This window comes from Pseudophryne corroboree, unplaced genomic scaffold (assembly GCF_028390025.1).
Source record: "Pseudophryne corroboree isolate aPseCor3 unplaced genomic scaffold, aPseCor3.hap2 scaffold_1361, whole genome shotgun sequence".
Taxonomy (NCBI): Eukaryota; Metazoa; Chordata; class Amphibia; order Anura; family Myobatrachidae; genus Pseudophryne; species Pseudophryne corroboree.
This window is the reverse complement of record NW_026967987.1, coordinates 22011-42131: the sequence shown is the minus strand read 5'-3', so window position 1 is coordinate 42131 and position 20121 is coordinate 22011. Positions and strand designations below refer to the sequence as shown.

The following is a 20121-nucleotide window of genomic DNA, read 5'->3' as shown; positions in this document are numbered from 1 at the left end:
ACCCTGTGCGAGACCCCTGGTGGTCCCTGTTGGTGTTAGAACGCTCCCAACATGTGAGGTCAGGAAAGGAAGAGATTCCCTGGTTCCACTGTCCAAACTCCAACTGCTGGGTGCGGCAAGAACTGTCCCAGGAAAATGGTGCATCCAGGGCAGCGGGAAGAAGACACAGCAGAGTCAGACAAGCAGCAGGAAATATACAACAGCAGAGAAACACAAGTAGCAGGAAACAGAGCAGAGTCAGACAAGCAGCAGGAAATATACAACAGCAGAGTTACGCAAGCAGCAGGAAACAGACAGAGCAGAGTCACACAAGCAGCAGGAAACAGACAGAGCAGAGTCACACAAGCTGCAGGAAACAGACAGAGCAGAGTCACACAAGCTGCAGGAAACAGACGGAGAAGAGTCACACAAGCAGCAGTAAACAGACAGAGCAGAGTCACACAAGCAGCAGGAAACAGACAGAGCAGAGTCAGACAAGCAGCAGGAAACAGACAGAGTAGAATCACACAAGCTGCAGGAAACAGAGCAAAGTCACACAAGCAGCAGGAAACAGACAGAGCAGAGTTACGCAAGTAGCAGGAAACAGAGCAGAGTTACGCAAGTAGCAGGAAACAGAGCAGAGTTACGCAAGTAGCAGGAAACAGAGCAGAGTTACGCAAGTAGCAGGAAACAGACACAGCAGAGTCACACAAGCAGCAGGAAACAGACAGAGCAGAGTCACACAAGCAGCAGGAAACAGACAGAGCAAAGTCACACAAGCAGCAGGAAACAGACAGAGCAGAGTCACACAAGCAGCAGAGTCACACAAGCAGCAGGAAACAGAGCAGAGTCACACAAGCAGCAGGAAACAGAGCAGAGTCACACAAGCAGCAGGAAACAGACACAGCAGAGTCACACAAGCAGCAGGAAACAGACACAGCAGAGTCACACAAGCTGCAGGAAACAGACACAGCAGAGTCACACAAGCAGCAGGAAACAGACAGAGCAGTCTCACACAAACTGCAGGAAACAGACAGAGCAGAGTCACACAAGCAGCAGGAAACAGACAGAGCAGAGTCACACAAGCTGCAGGAAACAGACGGAGAAGAGTCACACAAGCAGCAGTAAACAGACAGAACAGAGTCACACAAGCAGCAGGAAACAGACAGAGCAGAGTCAGACAAGCAGCAGGAAACAGATAGAGCAGAATCCCACAAGCAGCAGGAAACAGACACAGCAGAGTCACACAAGCTGCAGGAAACAGACACAGCAGAGTCACACAAGCAGCAGGAAACAGACAGAGCAGAGTCACACAAGCAGCAGGAAACAGACACGGCAGAGTCACACAAGCTGCAGGAAACAGACACAGCAGTCACACAAGCAGCAGGAAACAGACAGAGCAGAGTCACACAAACTGCAGGAAACAGACAGAGCAGAGTCACACAAGCAGCAGGAAACAGACAGAGCAGAGTCACACAAACTGCAGGAAACAGTCAGAGCAGAGTTAGATAAGCAGCAGGAAACAGACACAGCAGAGTCACACAAGCAGCAGGAAACAGACAGAGCAGAGTCACACAAGCAGCAGGAAACAGACACAGCAGAGTCACACACGCTGCAGGAAACAGACACAGCAGAGTCACACAAGCAGCAGGAAACAGACAGAGCAGAGTCACACAAACTGCAGGAAACAGACAGAGCAGAGTCACACAAGCAGCAGGAAACAGAGCAGAGTCACACAAGCAGCAGGAAACAGACACAGCAGAGTCACACAAGCTGCAGGAAACAGACACAGCAGAGTCACACAAGCAGCAGGAAACAGACAGAGCAGAGTCACACAAACTGCAGGAAACAGACAGAGCAGAGTCACACAAGCAGCAGGAAACAGACAGAGCAGAGTCACACAAGCTGCAGGAAACAGACGGAGAAGAGTCACACAAGCAGCAGTAAACAGACAGAACAGAGTCACACAAGCAGCAGGAAATAGACAGAGCAGAGTCAGACAAGCAGCAGTAAACAGACAGAACAGAGTCACACAAGCAGCAGGAAACAGACAGAGCAGAGTCAGACAAGCAGCAGGAAACAGATAGAGCAGAATCACACAAGTAGCAGGAAACAGACACAGCAGAGTCACACAAGCAGCAGGAAACAGACAGAGCAGAGTCACACAAGCAGCAGGAAACAGACACAGCAGAGTCACACAAGCTGCAGGAAACAGACACAGCAGAGTCACACAAGCAGCAGGAAACAGACAGAGCAGTCTCACACAAACTGCAGGAAACAGACAGAGCAGAGTCACACAAGCAGCAGGAAACAGACAGAGCAGAGTCACACAAGCTGCAGGAAACAGACGGAGAAGAGTCACACAAGCAGCAGTAAACAGACAGAACAGAGTCACACAAGCAGCAGGAAACAGACAGAGCAGAGTCAGACAAGCAGCAGGAAACAGATAGAGCAGAATCCCACAAGCAGCAGGAAACAGACACAGCAGAGTCACACAAGCTGCAGGAAACAGACACAGCAGAGTCACACAAGCAGCAGGAAACAGACAGAGCAGAGTCACACAAGCAGCAGGAAACAGACACAGCAGAGTCACACAAGCTGCAGGAAACAGACACAGCAGAGTCACACAAGCAGCAGGAAACAGACAGAGCAGAGTCACACAAACTGCAGGAAACAGACAGAGCAGAGTCACACAAGCAGCAGGAAACAGACAGAGCAGAGTCACACAAACTGCAGGAAACAGTCAGAGCAGAGTTAGATAAGCAGCAGGAAACAGACACAGCAGAGTCACACAAGCAGCAGGAAACAGACAGAGCAGAGTCACACAAGCAGCAGGAAACAGACACAGCAGAGTCACACACGCTGCAGGAAACAGACACAGCAGAGTCACACAAGCAGCAGGAAACAGACAGAGCAGAGTCACACAAGCAGCAGGAAACAGACACAGCAGAGTCACACAAGCAGCAGGAAACAGACACAGCAGAGTCACACAAGCAGCAGGAAACAGAGCAGAGTCACACAAGCAGCAGGAAACAGACAGAGCAGAGTCACACAAACTGCAGGAAACAGACAGAGCAAAGTCACACAAGCAGCAGGAAACAGACAGAGCTGAGTCACACAAACTGCAGGAAACAGACAGAGCAGAGTCACACAAGCAGCAGGAAACAGACACAGCAGAGTCACACAAGCAGCAGGAAACAGACACAGCAGAGTCACACAAGCAGCAGGAAACAGACATGATAGTGTCACACAAGCAGAAAAGCAAAAGAGAACACTCACTGAGGCAGTATTAATACTAGACTCATTTGCTAAAACATTTTATTATACATAAAACATCCCATTACTTCTCTAGCTACAGTAGTCTCTCAGTGGATACCATAACTGTTAACCCTAGGCTCTAGTGTTAATATCTTTATTGGTGACATTGCAAATGGCATTAAAGGGAAAGTATGACTTTTTGCAGATGACACAAAGGTATGCAACAGGGTAGACACACCAGGTGGGGTAAAACAAATGATTGAGGATCTAGGTAGACTAGAGGAATGGTCAAGAGTCTGGCAATTACAGTTTAATGCCAAAAAATGCAAAATCATGCACTTGGGTCTCAAAAATCCTAAAGCTAAATACAGTATTAATGGCACTATACTGGAAACTACTGAGGAGGAAAGGGATCTAGGAGTCACTATTTCAGATGACTTAAAGGCAGGTAAGCAATGTAACAAGGCAATGAGGAAGGCTAGTCAGATGCTTGGCTGCATTGGGAGAGGAATCAGCAGCAGAAAGAAAGAAGTAATAATGCCACTGTATAGGTCATTGGTACGGCCTCATCTAGAATACTGTATTCAGTTCTGGAGGCCATATCTTCAAAAGGATATTAATACATTAGAAACTGTACAAAGGAGGGCAACTAAAATGGTGCATGGCCTACATCACAAAACATACCCAGAAAGACTAAGAAATCTCAATATGTATAGTTTGGAGCAGAGAAGGGAAAGGGGGGACATGATAGAAACTTTCAAATATATGAAGGGTTTTAACAAAGTCCAGGAGGGGAACATTCTCCAAATGAAGAGAAGCAATAGGACACGAGGACATGCACTGAGACTGGAGGGGGGGAGGTTCAGGGGAAATTTGCGGAAAAATTATTTCACAGAAAGGGTAGTGGACAAGTGGAATAGCCTCCCATCAGAGGTGGTAGAGGCTAAGACAGTAGAGCAATTTAAACATGCATGGGATAGACATAAGGATATCCTTACAAAGAAATAAGGATCAAATAAGGTTAGTGATAAAAAATAATAAAAAAAAAAAAAAAAAAGGGCAGACTAGATGGGCCAAGTGGTTCTTATCTGCCGACAAATTCTATGTTTCTATGTAAGTAGCAGGAAACAGAGCAGAGTTACGCAAGTAGCAGGAAACAGAGCAGAGTCACACAAGCAGCAGGAAACAGACAGAGCAGAGTCACACAAGCAGCAGGAAACAGACACAGCAGAGTCACACAAGCAGCAGGAAACAGACACAGCAGAGTCACACAAGCTGCAGGAAACAGACACAGTAGAGTCACACAAGCAGCAGGAAACAGACACAGCAGAGTCACACAAGCAGCAGGAAACAGAGCAGAGTCACACAAGCAGCAGGAAACAGACAGAGCAGAGTCACACAAACTGCAGGAAACAGACAGAGCAAAGTCACACAAGCAGCAGGAAACAGACAGAGCTGAGTCACACAAGCAGCAGGAAACAGACAGAGCAGAGTCACACAAACTGCAGGAAACAGACAGAGCAAAGTCACACAAGCAGCAGGAAACAGACAGAGCAGAGTCACACAAGCAGCAGGAAACAGACAGAGCTGAGTCACACAAACTGCAGGAAACAGACAGAGCAGAGTCACACAAGCAGCAGGAAACAGACACAGCAGAGTCACACAAGCAGCAGGAAACAGACACAGCAGAGTCACACAAGCAGCAGGAAACAGACATGATAGTGTCACACAAGCAGAAAAGCAAAAGAGAACACTCACTGAGGCAGTATTAATACTAGACTCATTTGCTAAAACATTTTATTATACATAAAACATCCCATTACTTCTCTAGCTACAGTAGTCTCTCGGTGGATACCATAACTGTTAACCCTAGGCTCTAGTGTTGGAAAAGTTGTGATTGGAAGTTATCTTAATGCCACATACTTGGACTTACGTACCACCAAAACTGGAGCCTGGGGATTAGTGTGGGACCAAGTAGCCGCATGTCAGAGGAAAATACAAGGAGGGATTGTGTTGGTGATACCGGATATTACTCAATGCAAAGTGATGGATGTGATGTCGGGGCTACCACACCCGGCTGACATGTGCCCAGCCTCATCCTTCTCTATACAGAGAGCCCATGTGACTATGTATACCCTAATAATATACAGTAACAGATATATAGGGCCTGATACAGATTTGCACGCTATGCTGATATTCGCGCACATGGCCAATGGTTTCTCTTCTGTGCATGCGTCCCAGATCTGGACGCAGGGTTTTCACCGGATGCTACTGTGAGGTAACGGGAGTGTCTAAGCAGAGGCAGGTGTGTCGCTGTACGCAGCTGCATCCAAAGACGCCCATCCGCTCATACGCAGAGACACTGCAGCTGCCATAGGTCTGGTGCAAGATTCGGTGGCACGTCTGGTCGTGCGCCGAGACTGAAATGCATCGTTGCAAGACACTCTCTCTGCGGTAGGAACATGGGCTGCAGCATTAGCATAAGACGAGTGTGAATCAGGCCCTTCTGAATCATCACTATAAGGTCTTCTGTTATATATTATTCTACAATATAACCCCTGCCATTCCTTATCATAGCTCATCCCACTGTTCATCACAAATCCTTCTATCAGCCAATAGAGACCTTCAGCACTATAAGTCCTGCACTGTCCCATATGTCTCCTCCAACTACTTATATATACCAGCTATACACATATACCAGCTATACAGCTCTACTACTATGCCTAACATTGTGAGGTCATCACCTTTTTCGGCTACAGAGAGATTGGGGTCACTGCAGGGCTTGCATGGGCCGAGGACCTGCTGGAACAGGGCACGAGGGTACACACAGCGCTGAGGAGCCACCAGGAAAGACAGAGAAAAGAGAAGTGAGAGAAAGGAGACACTTCCAGCAAACAGGGTATGATGGACAGATCTGGAGATCCTGGGGCATCTGAGGGTCTGAGGCCAGAGGTGTTCCACCTTCTCCTGCTTCCCAACGCTCCGGTCACACACAGCTGTAGCATGGCGACCGACACGATGAGGGTCAGGAGATGAGGAATAACCTTCTAATGAAGACACCCTGCGCTCTTCAGAGCTGCCGCAGTCCAGAACACTGGCTGAGGTCAAGGTGAGAGCCTCATCTCTGACTCACGTTGTAAGGAGACGTCTGAGAAAAGGCTGTCATGTAGCCTCGTGGTGGAAATGGCCCAAAGGCCTATGGTGCACTGTTGTGAGGAACATCTTACGTCTCCTGCTTTTACAATTACCCCAGAGGTCCTAGATCTCACCAGCCAAGAGCCCAGCACCATAGATATCTTGAAGGGATTTGTGGAGCAGCAACTAGTTGTTGCAGCCAAAGTTTGTGGCAAGCTATCGGAGTAAGGCACCTGATTAATTCCTTGGATAATGCCACCTCTTGCTCAGTGATGCTAAAACAAGAGTTTGGTTATCGGGCACCCACCATGGACACTTACTTTTCTACAGCAAACTCTCTGGCTGGGTTTCCCTAGGTGGATCAAATACCAAGAACAAGGCAAAACCCTTTCAGGGGCAACAATTTCATGGCTGCAGTTTAAGGATTTTGTGCTCCCAGGTATCAGTAAGGAGCTACATTGGGGGAGTGCGAGGGGTTCACATAATTACATGTGAGTTGAAGTCTGTGCTCTGGGTAACGACAGGGTGATCCCAACTCTGCTCCTCTGGTCTATTATGGAAAAAGATGCAATTAAGAGAATCTTGTAGTGACTGGGGCTGATGTGAGTGGAGATGTGTAAGGTATTACGTAAAGAGGAAGATCCGCTTTGGAAAGCAGTATCACCTGTCCACCGTCTGCCCCCGTCTGGTACATGGCACTGCTGGGCCTGTCCCGGGGCGCAGGAAGCAGCATCACCAAATCCCGCGAATGTCTGTACTTGTCTGGGAGGGAGGGTGAACCTAAAAAAGAAACAATATGAGGTTACGTCCTGTATCCCATACGCTAATTACTGGCTGTAGTGGACCTGACTAGTGGACACCTACAGATCACTGGTCATTACCTATTATTGTCCAAAACATTGCTCTGCAATGCCCCCTAATTCTAAAATCCCACAGGATGTTCCAATGTCCTCTTTTAAGGTACCCACCCATCCTGCTGCCTGCGTAGGTAGGGTTACACCCAAAATGACCTTTGGTTCAGTCCAACATCTGATATCAGCCTATACATCCCTTTCCCGTGACCTTTCTACCATCATGCATTCCAATACATTACCCCGTGTGCTAGAGGGCGCTGAGTTGATCAGCTGTGACGGTGCAGAATGGGTGGAGCTGAGGCTGGAGGAGGAGGGGCTTGTGTAGGAGGACGATAATGCAGAAACATTAGTGATGGATCCAGCATGGAGAGAGTGAGGCAGCAGCATCTGTAACACAGAGATATAACTGATCAGAGAAAGCGGACGATTCCAGCCATAGCATTGGAAGCGATGAAGGACACATTGAGGGCGCCCACACTGTTTCCTCAGACTCCATAGAGGTGCACAGGAAAACTTGCAATGTCAGGGGTATTGTAACTGGCAGGTGCACAGCCAAGCATGGTGGCAATGCCTCACGGCACATCTCCAGTAACCGATGCCACCCTGAGAGGCAGACACCGCGGGTAACAGAGACACACTGCCAATTCCAAAAGATGCCGCTGTGATTGCGAGAATAAACCCAGATATTTGGTTGGACTTTTTTTGTCTAAGAACGCCCCCCCCACTGTGGCCTCCTTACCGTGGAAGAACTGGTAGATCCACATAAGCAGTCATAGAAGTTTTCTGTTCTTTATTTTCTAACTTGAAGGGATTCTAGGTGAGTCACTTACTGGCATGTTACATTTAGTAACAATTAGGACTCACCTCCGCCGCCCCTCAGACACTACAAGTAGTAACAATTAGGACTCACCTCCGCCACCCCTCAGACACTACATGTAGTAACAATTAGGACTCACCTCCGCCGCCCCTCAGACACTACATGTAGTAACAATTAGGACTCACCTCCGCCACCCCTCAGACACTACATGTAGTAACAATTAGGACTCACCTCCGCCGCCCCTCAGACACTACATGTAGTAACAATTAGGACTCACCTCCGCCACCCCTCAGACACTACATGTAGTAACAATTAGGACTCACCTCCGCCGCCCCTCAGACACTACATGTAGTAACAATTAGGGCTCACCTCCGCCACCCCTCAGACACTACATGTAGTAACAATTAGGGCTCACCTCCGCTGCCCCTCAGACACTACATGTAGTAACAATTAGGGCTCACCTCCGCCGCCCCTCAGACACTACATGTAGTAACAATTAGGACTCACCTCCGCCGCCCCTCAGACACTACATGCAGTAACAATTAGGGCTCACCTCCGCCGCCCCTCAGACACTACATGTAGTAACAATTAGGACTCACCTCCGCCGCCCCTCAGACACTACATGTAGTAACAATTAGGGCTCACCTCCGCCGCCCCTCAGACACTACATGTAGTAACAATTAGGGCTCCCCTTCGCCGCCCCTCAGACACTACATGTAGTAACAATTAGGGCTCACCCCCGCCGCCCCTCAGACACTACATGTAGTAACAATTAGGACTCACCTCCGCCGCCCCTCAGACACTACATGTAGTAACAATTAGGGCTCACCTCCGCCACCCCTGTAGTCACCTCTGTAGCTCTCCTTACACCCTAGTCTCTGCACCCTCCAGTGCATAGCTTGTAGAAAGAGGCATAGATCGGGCAGCGTTTTTTCCGCTACAGCGGAGCCATGTCTGAGAGATTCAGCCGCCAAATGCTGTGTAACACTTATTTTGTGACAGGGGAACAGTATTTCCCATTGAAAGCTTAAAATAGTATTTTTCCTGGTTTGAAATACAGCAAATAATAATTGCACCTTCACCTCTGCATAGCGGAGGCAAAATACATGTAGTGATGACATTCCTAAGGCACGAGGCACAAAGTGCAGGTACCCACTGAGTACAGACTGATATGAGGGTATAATGTTATCACCTGCATGGAGTAGGGATCCTCTGTCTCGCTGTCTACCGCAGTGGGCGTGGTTCCAGTGTCGCTGGAGGTGTGTGATGAGAGGGAAGATGAGGAATGACGCACAGAGCTCAGGACCACGAGAGGGCTGCAAACATAATATTATACAGTCAGCAAGACGGACGCAGCAACGTATCTGCAGGGCCGGATTAAGCTCTCGTGGGGCCCGTGGCACCAAAGACAGCAGGGCCCCCCAGTGGACCACCAGCCCCCACAGTTCCCACCCCCCCCCCCCTCCACCCCGCTGCTCACCTCCCGCGGTCACAGGCAACGGGAGCCGCGCTGCAGCAGGGGGAGAAGAGAAGACACCAGGCTGCCGGGGTATGAGGGATCCACGCTGCCGGGGGAGGAGTGCGGCTGTGCATGCGGCTTCCTCCCCCCTCCTCTCGGGCAGCACGGTCGGGGACTGAGTCAAGCAATCTCCAGCCTCTGTCGCCAGCAGCATCTCTCCTGGCAGCAGCGAAGGCTGGAGATTGCTTGACTCAGTCCCCGACCGTGCTGCCCGAGAAGAGGGGGGAGGAAGCCGCATGCACAGCGTGGATCCCTCCTGCCCCGGCAACCTGTAGATCGGTGCAGAGCTTCGGCCGGGGGGGCCCCTAAAACAGGGGGGCCCGGGGTACTGACCCCCGGGGCACCCCCCTTAATCCGGCTCTGCGTATCTGGCTGTTTCCTACTATTCACTGATCCTTGTGCTTTATATGTTACACGTATCCGGCTGTTTCCTACTATTCACTGATCCTTGTGCTTTATATGTTACACGTATCCGGCTGTTTCCTACTATTCACTGATCCTTGTGCTTTATATGTTACACGAATCGGGCTGTTTCCTACTATTCACTGATCCTTGTGCTTTATATGTTACACTTATCCGGCTGTTTCCTACTATTCACTGATCCTTGTGCTTTATATGTTACACGTATCCGGCTATTTCCTACTATCCACTGATCCTTGTGCTTTATATGTTACACGTATCCGGCTATTTCCTACTATCCACTGATCCTTGTGCTTTATATGTTACACATATCCGGCTATTTCCTACTATTCACTGATCCTTGTGCTTTATATGTTACACTTATCCGGCTGTTTCCTACTATTCACTGATCCTTGTGCTTTATATGTTACAAGTATCTGGCTATTTCCTACTATCCACTGATCCTTGTGCTTTATATGTTACACATATCCGGCTATTTTCTACTATTCACTGATCCTTGTGCTTTATATGTTACACTTATCCGGCTGTTTCCCACTATTCACTGATCCTTGTGCTTTATATGTTACAAGTATCTGGCTATTTCCTACTATCCACTGATCCTTGTGCTTTATATGTTACACGTATCCGGCTATTTCCTACTATCCACTGATCCTTGTGCTTTATATGTTACACTTATCCGGCTGTTTCCTACTATTCACTGATCCTTGTGCTTTATATGTTACAAGTATCTGGCTATTTCCTACTATCCACTGATCCTTGTGCTTTACATGTTACACATATCCGGCTATTTCCTACTATTCACTGATCCTTGTGCTTTATATGTTACAAGTATCTGGCTATTTCCTACTATCCACTGATCCTTGTGCTTTATATGTTACACATATCCGGCTATTTCCTACTATTCACTGATCCTTGTGCTTTATATGTTACACTTATCCGGCTGTTTCCTACTATTCACTGATCCTTGTGCTTTATATGTTACAAGTATCTGGCTATTTCCTACTATCCACTGATCCTTGTGCTTTATATGTTACACGTATCCGGCTGTTTCCTACTATTCACTGATCCTTGTGCTTTATATGTTACACGTATCCGGCTGTTTCCCACTATTCACTGATCCTTGTGCTTTATATGTTACACGAAGCCGGCTGTTTCCTACTACTCACTGATCCTTGTGCTTTATATGTTACACGTATCCGGCTATTTCCTGCTATCCACTGATCCTTGTGCTTTATATGTTACACGTATCCAGCTGTTTCCTACTATTCACTGATCCTTGTGCTTTATATGTTACACGAATCCGGCTGTTTCCTACTATTCACTGATCCTTGTGCTTTATATGTTACACGAATCGGGCTGTTTCCTACTATTCACTGATCCTTGTGCTTTATATGTTACACTTATCCGGCTGTTTCCTACTATTCACTGATCCTTGTGCTTTATATGTTACACGTATCCGGCTATTTCCTACTATCCACTGATCCTTGTGCTTTATATGTTACACATATCCGGCTATTTCCTACTATTCACTGATCCTTGTGCTTTATATGTTACACTTATCCGGCTGTTTCCTACTATTCACTGATCCTTGTGCTTTATATGTTACAAGTATCTGGCTATTTCCTACTATCCACTGATCCTTGTGCTTTATATGTTACACATATCCGGCTATTTCCTACTATTCACTGATCCTTGTGCTTTATATGTTACACTTATCCGGCTGTTTCCTACTATTCACTGATCCTTGTGCTTTATATGTTACAAGTATCTGGCTATTTCCTACTATCCACTGATCCTTGTGCTTTATATGTTACACGTATCCGGCTATTTCCTACTATCCACTGATCCTTGTGCTTTATATGTTACACGTATCCAGCTGTTTCCTACTATTCACTGATCCTTGTGCTTTATATGTTACAAGTATCTGGCTATTTCCTACTATCCACTGATCCTTGTGCTTTATATGTTACACGTATCCGGCTATTTCCTACTATCCACTGATCCTTGTGCTTTATATGTTACACATATCCGGCTATTTCCTACTATTCACTGATCCTTGTGCTTTATATGTTACACTTATCCGGCTGTTTCCTACTATTCACTGATCCTTGTGCTTTATATGTTACAAGTATCTGGCTATTTCCTACTATCCACTGATCCTTGTGCTTTACATGTTACACATATCCGGCTATTTCCTACTATTCACTGATCCTTGTGCTTTATATGTTACAAGTATCTGGCTATTTCCTACTATCCACTGATCCTTGTGCTTTATATGTTACACGTATCCGGCTGTTTCCTACTATTCACTGATCCTTGTGCTTTATATGTTACACGTATCCGGCTGTTTCCCACTATTCACTGATCCTTGTGCTTTATATGTTACACGAAGCCGGCTGTTTCCTACTACTCACTGATCCTTGTGCTTTATATGTTACACGTATCCGGCTATTTCCTACTATCCACTGATCCTTGTGCTTTATATGTTACACGTATCCAGCTGTTTCCTACTATTCACTGATCCTTGTGCTATATATGTTACAAGTATCTGGGTATTTCCTACTATTCACTGATCCTTGTGCTTTATATGTTACAAGTATCTGGCTATTTCCTACTATTCACTGATCCTTGTGCTTGATCCACTACAATCTGGATTTCGCCCACTCCACTCCACCGAGACTGCCCTGGTGAAAGTCACCAATGACCTGCTTTCGGCCAAATCCAAGGGCCACTTCTCTTTGCTCATCCTTTTGGACCTCTCTGCTGCCTTTGACACCGTGGATCACCCTCTCCTCCTCTGCACACTCCAAAATGTTGGCCTCTCTAGCACTGGCCTTGACTGGTTTACCTCATATCTCACTAACCGCTCCTTCTCTGTGTCTGCCTCCGGAACCACCTCACACCCTTCCATCCTTCCTGTTGGTGTCCCTCAGGGTTCTGTCCTAGGCCCCCTTCTGTTCTCCCTGTACACCTCTTCCCTGGGTGCGCTCATTAACTCCTTTGGCCTTCAATACCACCTCTATGCTGATGACACACAACTCTACCTCTCCTCTCCTGATCTGTCCTCCTCTGTCCTCTCTCAGGTCTCCAGCTACCACTTTGCAATATGTTACACTTATCCGGCTGTTTCCTACTATTCACTGATCCTTGTGCTTTATATGTTACAAGTATCTGGCTATTTCCTACTATCCACTGATCTTTGTGCTTTATATGTTACACGTATCCGGCTGTTTCCTACTATTCACTGATCCTTGTGCTTTATATGTTACACGTATCCGGCTGTTTCCTACTATTCACTGATCCTTGTGCTTTATATGTTACACGAATCGGGCTCTTTCCTACTATTCACTGATCCTTGTGCTTTATATGTTACACGTATCCGGCTATTTCCTACTATTCACTGATCCTTGTGCTTTATATGTTACACGTATCCGGCTATTTCCTACTATCCACTGATCCTTGTGCTTTATATGTTACACATATCCGGCTATTTCCTACTATTCACTGATCCTTGTGCTTTATATGTTACACTTATCCGGCTGTTTCCTACTATTCACTGATCCTTGTGCTTTATATGTTACAAGTATCTGGCTATTTCCTACTATCCACTGATCCTTGTGCTTTATATGTTACACATATCCGGCAATTTCCTACTATTCACTGATCCTTGTGCTTTATATGTTACACTTATCCGGCTGTTTCCTACTATTCACTGATCCTTGTGCTGTATATGTTACAAGTATCTGGCTATTTCCTACTATCCGCTGATCCTTGTGCTTTATATGTTACACGTATCCGGCTGTTTCCTACTATTCACTGATCCTTGTGCTTTATATGTTACACGTATTCGGCTGTTTCCCACTATTCACTGATCCTTGTGCTTTATATGTTACACGAAGCCGGCTGTTTCCTACTACTCACTGATCCTTGTGCTTTATATGTTACACGTATCCGGCTATTTCCTACTATTCACTGATCCTTGTGCTTTATATGTTACACGTATCCAGCTGTTTCCTACTATTCACTGATCCTTGTGCTTTATATGTTACAAGTATCTGGGTATTTCCTACTATTCACCGATCCTTGTGCTTTATATGTTACAAGTATCTGGCTATTTCCTACTATTCACTGATCCTTGTGCTTGATCCACTACAATCTGGCTTTCGCCCACTCCACTCCACCGAGACTGCCCTGGTGAAAGTCACCAATGACCTGCTTTCGGCCAAATCCAAGGGCCACTTCTCTTTGCTCATCCTTCTGGACATCTCTGCTGCCTTTGACACCGTGGATCACCCTCTCCTCCTCTGCACACTCCAAAATGTTGGCCTGTCTAGCACCGTCCTTGACTGGTTTACCTCATACCTCACTAACCGCTCCTTCTCTGTGTCTGCCTCCGGAACCACCTCACACCCTTCCATCCTTCCTGTTGGTGTCCCTCAGGGTTCTGTCCTAGGCCCCCTTCTGTTCTCCCTGTACACCTCTTCCCTGGGTGCGCTCATTAACTCCTTTGGCCTTCAATACCACCTCTATGCTGATGACACACAACTCTACCTCTCCTCTCCTGATCTGTCCCCCTCTGTCCTCTCTCAGGTCTCCAGCTGCCACTTTGCAATCTCCTCCTGGATGTCTGTGCGCTCTCTGAAGCTCAACATGGACAAAACTGAACTCATTATCTTTCCCCCAGCAAGAGCAACACCCCATACAAATATCTCTATCACTGTTAACAACACTATCATCTCCCCCGTTCCCCAACTCCGCTGCCTAGGCGTCACTCTTGACTCCTCCCTCTCCTTTGCACCCTACATCCAAGCTCTGGCGCAATCTTGTCGGTTCCAGCTACGCAACATTGCTCGCATCAGGCCATTTCTCTCCCAGAGTGCAACTAAACTTATCATCCACTCACTGGTCATCTCACGACTCGACTACTGCAATGTTCTCCTCACTGGCCTCACTTGCTCCCACCTCGCACCCCTCCAATCTGTCCTCAACTCCACAGCTAGGCTCATCTTCCTCTCCCGCCGCTCCACTTCTGCCACTCCCCTTCGACAAAATCTACACTGGCTCCCATTCCCCTACAGAATCCTCTTCAAACACCTCACCCTCACATACAAGGCCATCTCTAATTCCACTGCTCCCTACATCTCCAACCTCCTCTCCCTTCATACCCCCTCCCGCCCACTACGGTCGGCTGATGACCGTCGCCTCTCCTATGCCTTGGTCACTGCTTCCCATGCACAAGTTCAGAATTTTGCCCGTGCTGCACCCCTTCAGTGGAACACGCTCCCCCGCTCCATTAGCCTCTCCCCGACCTTGCAAAGCTTCAAACGGGCACTGAAAACCCACCTATTTATCAAAGCGTACCCCTCCAATGCATAACCTAGTCCTTAGGCTGCTCCTCCATCCCTCTGCCCCATGCCTTGAACATCTCTGCTTTGCTTGCATACTGCCATCAGGCTTCCTCCTGCTTGCTTGCACCTCTTGTCATCTGTCTGTCACCCCTCCCCACTAGATTGTTAGCTCTTCAGAGCAGGGCCCTCTTTCCTATTGTTGTCTAAGCCCTCTTCTCGACACATTTCAGTCAGCGACCATCTTTACCTGCTTTTTCTCCTACTTGTAAAGGCTCTTCTCTATCTATGGCCGCCAGCCCCAAGTAGTACAATGATTACTCCCTTGCTGCTTACATCTAAGCTGTATTATGTTTTGAGAATTGTGGTGCTCTTTGTTACCTGTACTCCATTTTTGTTATTTAATTACTGTTATGCTAAGTTTTGTCTCCCTGTACTGTCCTTTGTACGGCGCTGCGTAACACTTGTGGCGCCCTATAAATAATATGTAATAATAATAATAATTTATATGTTACACGTATCCGGCTGTTTCCTACTATTCACTGATCCTTGTGCTTTATATGTTACACGTATCCGGCTATTTCCTAGTATTCACTGATCCTTGTGCTTTATATGTTACACGTATCCGGCTGTTTCCTACTATTCACTGATCCTTGTGCTTTATATGTTACACGTATCGGGCTGTTTCCTACTATTCACTGATCCTTGTGCTTTATATGTTACACGTATCCGGCTGTTTCCTACTATCCACTGATCCTTGTGCTTTATATGTTACACGTATCTGGCTGTTTCCTACTATTCACTGATCCTTGTGCTTTATATGTTACACGTATCCGGCTGTTTCCTACTATTCACTAATCCTTGTGCTTTATATGTTACACTTATCCGGCTGTTTCCTACTATTCACTGATCCTTGTGCTTTATATGTTACACGTATCCGGCTGTTTCCTACTATTCACTGATCCTTGTGCTTTATATGTTACACGTATCCGGCTGTTTCCTACTATCCACTGATCCTTGTGCTTTATATGTTACACGTATCTGGCTGTTTCCTACTATTCACTGATCCTTGTGCTTTATATGTTACACGTATCCGGCTGTTTCCTACTATTCACTAATCCTTGTGCTTTATATGTTACACGTATCCGGCTATTTCCTAGTATTCACTGATCCTTGTGCTTTATATGTTACACGTATCCGGCTATTTCCTACTATTCACTGATCCTTGTGCTTTATATGTTACACATATACGGCTATTTCCTACTATCCACTGATCCTTTATATGTTACACGTATCCGGCTATTTCCTACTATTCACTGATCCTTGTGCTTTATATGTTACACATATACGGCTATTTCCTACTATCCACTGATCCTTTATATGTTACACGTATCCGGCTATTTCCTACTATTCACTGATCCTTGTGCTTTATATGTTACACGTATCCGGCTATTTCCTACTATTCACTGATCCTTGTGCTTTATATGTTACACATATCCGGCTGTTTCCTACTATTCACTGATCTTGTGCTTTATATGTTACACGTATCCGTCTGATTCCTACTATTCACTGATCCTTGTGCTTTATATGTTACACGTATCCGGCTATTTCCTAGTATTCACTGATCCTTGTGCTTTATATGTTACACGTATCCGGCTGTTTCCTACTATTCACTGATCCTTGTGCTTTATATGTTACACATATCCGGCTGTTTCCTGCAATCCACTGATCCTTGTGCTTTATATGTTACACGTATCCGGCTATTTCCTACTATACACTGATCCTTGTGCTTTATATGTTACACGTATCCGGCTATTACCTACAATCCACTGATCCTTGTGCTTTATATGTTACACGTATCCGGCTATTTCCTACTATACACTGATCCTTGTGCTTTATATGTTACACGTATCCGGCTGTTTCCTACAATCCACTGATCCTTGTGCTTTATATGTTACACGTATCCGGCTATTACCTACAATCCACTGATCCTTGTGCTTTATATGTTACACGTATCCGGCTATTTCCTACTATTCACTGATCCTGTATGTCACATGTAACTGTATGTTACATTTATCTGTATGTTACATTTATCTGTATGTCACATGTAACTGTATGTTACATTTATCTGTATTTCTCTTACGTCCTAGAGGATGCTGGGGTCCACATTAGTACCATGGGGTATAGACGGGTCCACCAGGAGCCATTGGCACCTTAAGAGTTTGAGAGTGTGGGCTGGCTCCTCCCTCTATGCCCCTCCTACCAGACTCAGTTTAGAAAATGTGCCCGGAGGAGCCGGTCACAGCTAGGGGAGCTCTACAGAGTTTCTTTAGAAAAAGTTTTTTTTTTAGAGTTTATTATTTTACAGGGAGGCTGCTGGCAACAGCCTCCCTGCAGCGTGGGACTAAGGGGGGGGGGGCAGTGTCCGCCCTGCGGGGTCTGAGCCACTATCTCCGCTGACAGGACACTGAGCTCCTGAGGGGATAGATCGCTCCCCGCCACAGGGGATCGCTCACCCCAGCAGCATGCCCCCCCCCCCCCTTACAGAGCCAGAAGATTGGTGGCGAGTGAGTCACCGACCCTCCTAGCAAGCGGAGGGCTGGTGTGAAGATGGCGGCAACAGGGTATAGAGCACAGTACTGACTGTGCTCCAGGGCTCAGCGGTACATAGTGCGGCGCTGTGAGGGGCGCCCTGAGACAGCGCCTACACCCTACACTGGTCACACAGCCTGTTGGGGTCCCGGGATCTCTGCCAGCATAATTCCTCAGGCCAGTATAATACTATGAAGAGCGGGAAGACAGCGCCATTTTGGGGACGGAGCTTCTCCTCAGAGCAATGTTCAGCGGTATTTTCTGCCTGCACATCGCGGTCAGTGAAGAGCAAGTCCCTCCAGAACAACTCCAGCTATCTCTCACGGTACCAGGGGGTTGTAGAAGGGGGGGGATGCTGTGTAACCTATTAAGGTGCACAGTCAGCGCTGGTGGGGGGGTCTCCCTTTACCTAAAAAGCGCTGTGTGTAGGTTGGCTCCAATCTCTGTGTCTCTCTTGCCGTTCTTGGGGGGAAACTCTGTCTGCCCTCCCCTGTGTGTGTGTGGAGTGTCTGTGGTCTCCATTAAGCAATGTCCAGGGACTCTGTGTCATATGCTGCAAAGGATATGTCCTCTCAGGATGATCCCATTCCATGTAATCAGGATTGCACTGTTTTAGCACAGATACCAGCAAGGGAGCCTGAGTGGTTATCCTCTATCAAATCTATGATTTCTCAGATTTCTACTAGGGTTGCACAGAATGAGTCGGCAACTCAGGCTTTACAGAGCTCTATGGCAGTCTGGCCCGGTTCTGTTACCTCAGGGCCCCGCGCTGTATATTCCCAAAAACATGCTCTTGCACAGATTATGCAAGATGACATGGATACCGATTCTGACACTGAGGACGGTGATGGGGATGTGTTGAGGGGGGCAGCATCTCTTGCAAAAGGGTTGCAGTTGATGATGAGGCCATTAGGGATGTGTTGAATATTGCTGATACAACACCTGAACAGGTTTAGGAGGCTTACTTCACTGAACATAAGAAAGCCTCGCTAACCTTCCCTGCGTCAAGACTTAAATGCTATTTTTGAAAAAGCTTGTGAAAACCTTGATATAAAATTCCAGACCCCTAAAAGGGTCCTGGTGGCGTTTCCCGCCCATTGTTGACGCGTCTGTATCCAGACTCTCAAAAAAGGTGGTTTTACCTGTTCCAGGATCCACCGCCTTGAAAGAGCCGGCTGATCGTAAAAATTGATAATACGCTCAAATCCATAGTAAAGTGGTCAGGCACATTACTTGAGGAGTTGGATACTATGGATAAATCTGATGTTGAATTGTTTTTGCGTCACATTCATGATTCAGCAGGATTTCTGGTAGAATCCATGGCTGCAGGAATTTCTTCCATGTCTGTCTCAGCTCGTCGAGGACTGTGTCTGCGCCAGTGGTCTGCCGATGCGGAATCCAGGAGAAGTGTGGAGACCCTACCCTATACAGGTCAGGCTCTCTTTGGGGAAGCGTTAGATGCTTGGATCTCCACGGCTACAGCGGGTAAGTCACCCTTTCTTCCCTCAGCTGCACCTGCTACGAAGAAACCCTTTTCTTCAACTGCATCACAGCCCTTTCGGGCTGCCAAGCCAAGAAAGGCCAGACCGTCCAACAGCTTCTTTAGGGGAGGTCGGCCCAAATCCAAGAAACCTGCTGCTGCGGGTTCCCAGGAACAGAAACCTGCTTCAGGTACGCCGAAGTCCTCCACATGACGGTGGACTGCACGCCCTGGAGGTGGGGCGGGTGGGAGCGAGACTCAGGCATTTCTGTCACGTCTGGGTGTCGTCCGGCCTGGATCCCTGGGTGCAAGATATCATGTCCCAGGGGTACAGGCTGGAATTTCAAGATCTTCCTCCTCATCGATTCTTCAAATCAGGCTTGCCAGCTTTGCTGACAGACAGGGCTGTCCTGCAGAGCTGCCATCCAGAAGTTGCTGGAGGCACAGGTTATTGTACCAGTCCCTCCTCATATGCAAAATAAAGGTTACTATTCGAACCTATTCATGGGAAACCGGATGGTTCGGTCAGGCCCATTCTGAACCTAAAATCGCTAAATCTCTTTCTGAAGGAGTTCAAGTTCAAAATGGAGTCTCTAAGGGCGGTGATATCAGGTCTGGAAGAGGGGGAATTTCTGGTATCCCTGGATATCAAGGATGCGTACCTCCACATTCCGATTTGGCCGCTGCATCAGGCTTATCTCCGATTCGCACTGTTGGACTTT

General features: G+C 47.2%; 1 protein-coding gene across 2 annotated transcripts in view; it reads right to left on the bottom strand.

The window, feature by feature from the left end:
- Positions 1-20121, bottom strand: part of LOC134995072 (dedicator of cytokinesis protein 3-like) — an 84822-nt gene that overhangs the window by 59510 nt on the left and 5191 nt on the right. The window contains exons 2-6 of one of the 2 annotated variants that reach the window (XM_063951048.1): positions 9236-9359; positions 7466-7613; positions 7037-7152; positions 5982-6069; positions 3-122 (exon numbers count right to left, since the gene is read on the bottom strand). In XM_063951048.1, coding sequence (XP_063807118.1) covers positions 3-122; positions 5982-6069; positions 7037-7152; positions 7466-7613; positions 9236-9359 — 596 coding nt within the window. The remainder of the gene's footprint in view (positions 1-2; positions 123-5981; positions 6070-7036; positions 7153-7465; positions 7614-9235; positions 9360-20121) is intronic. The other variant, XM_063951050.1, reaches the window with a different exon arrangement.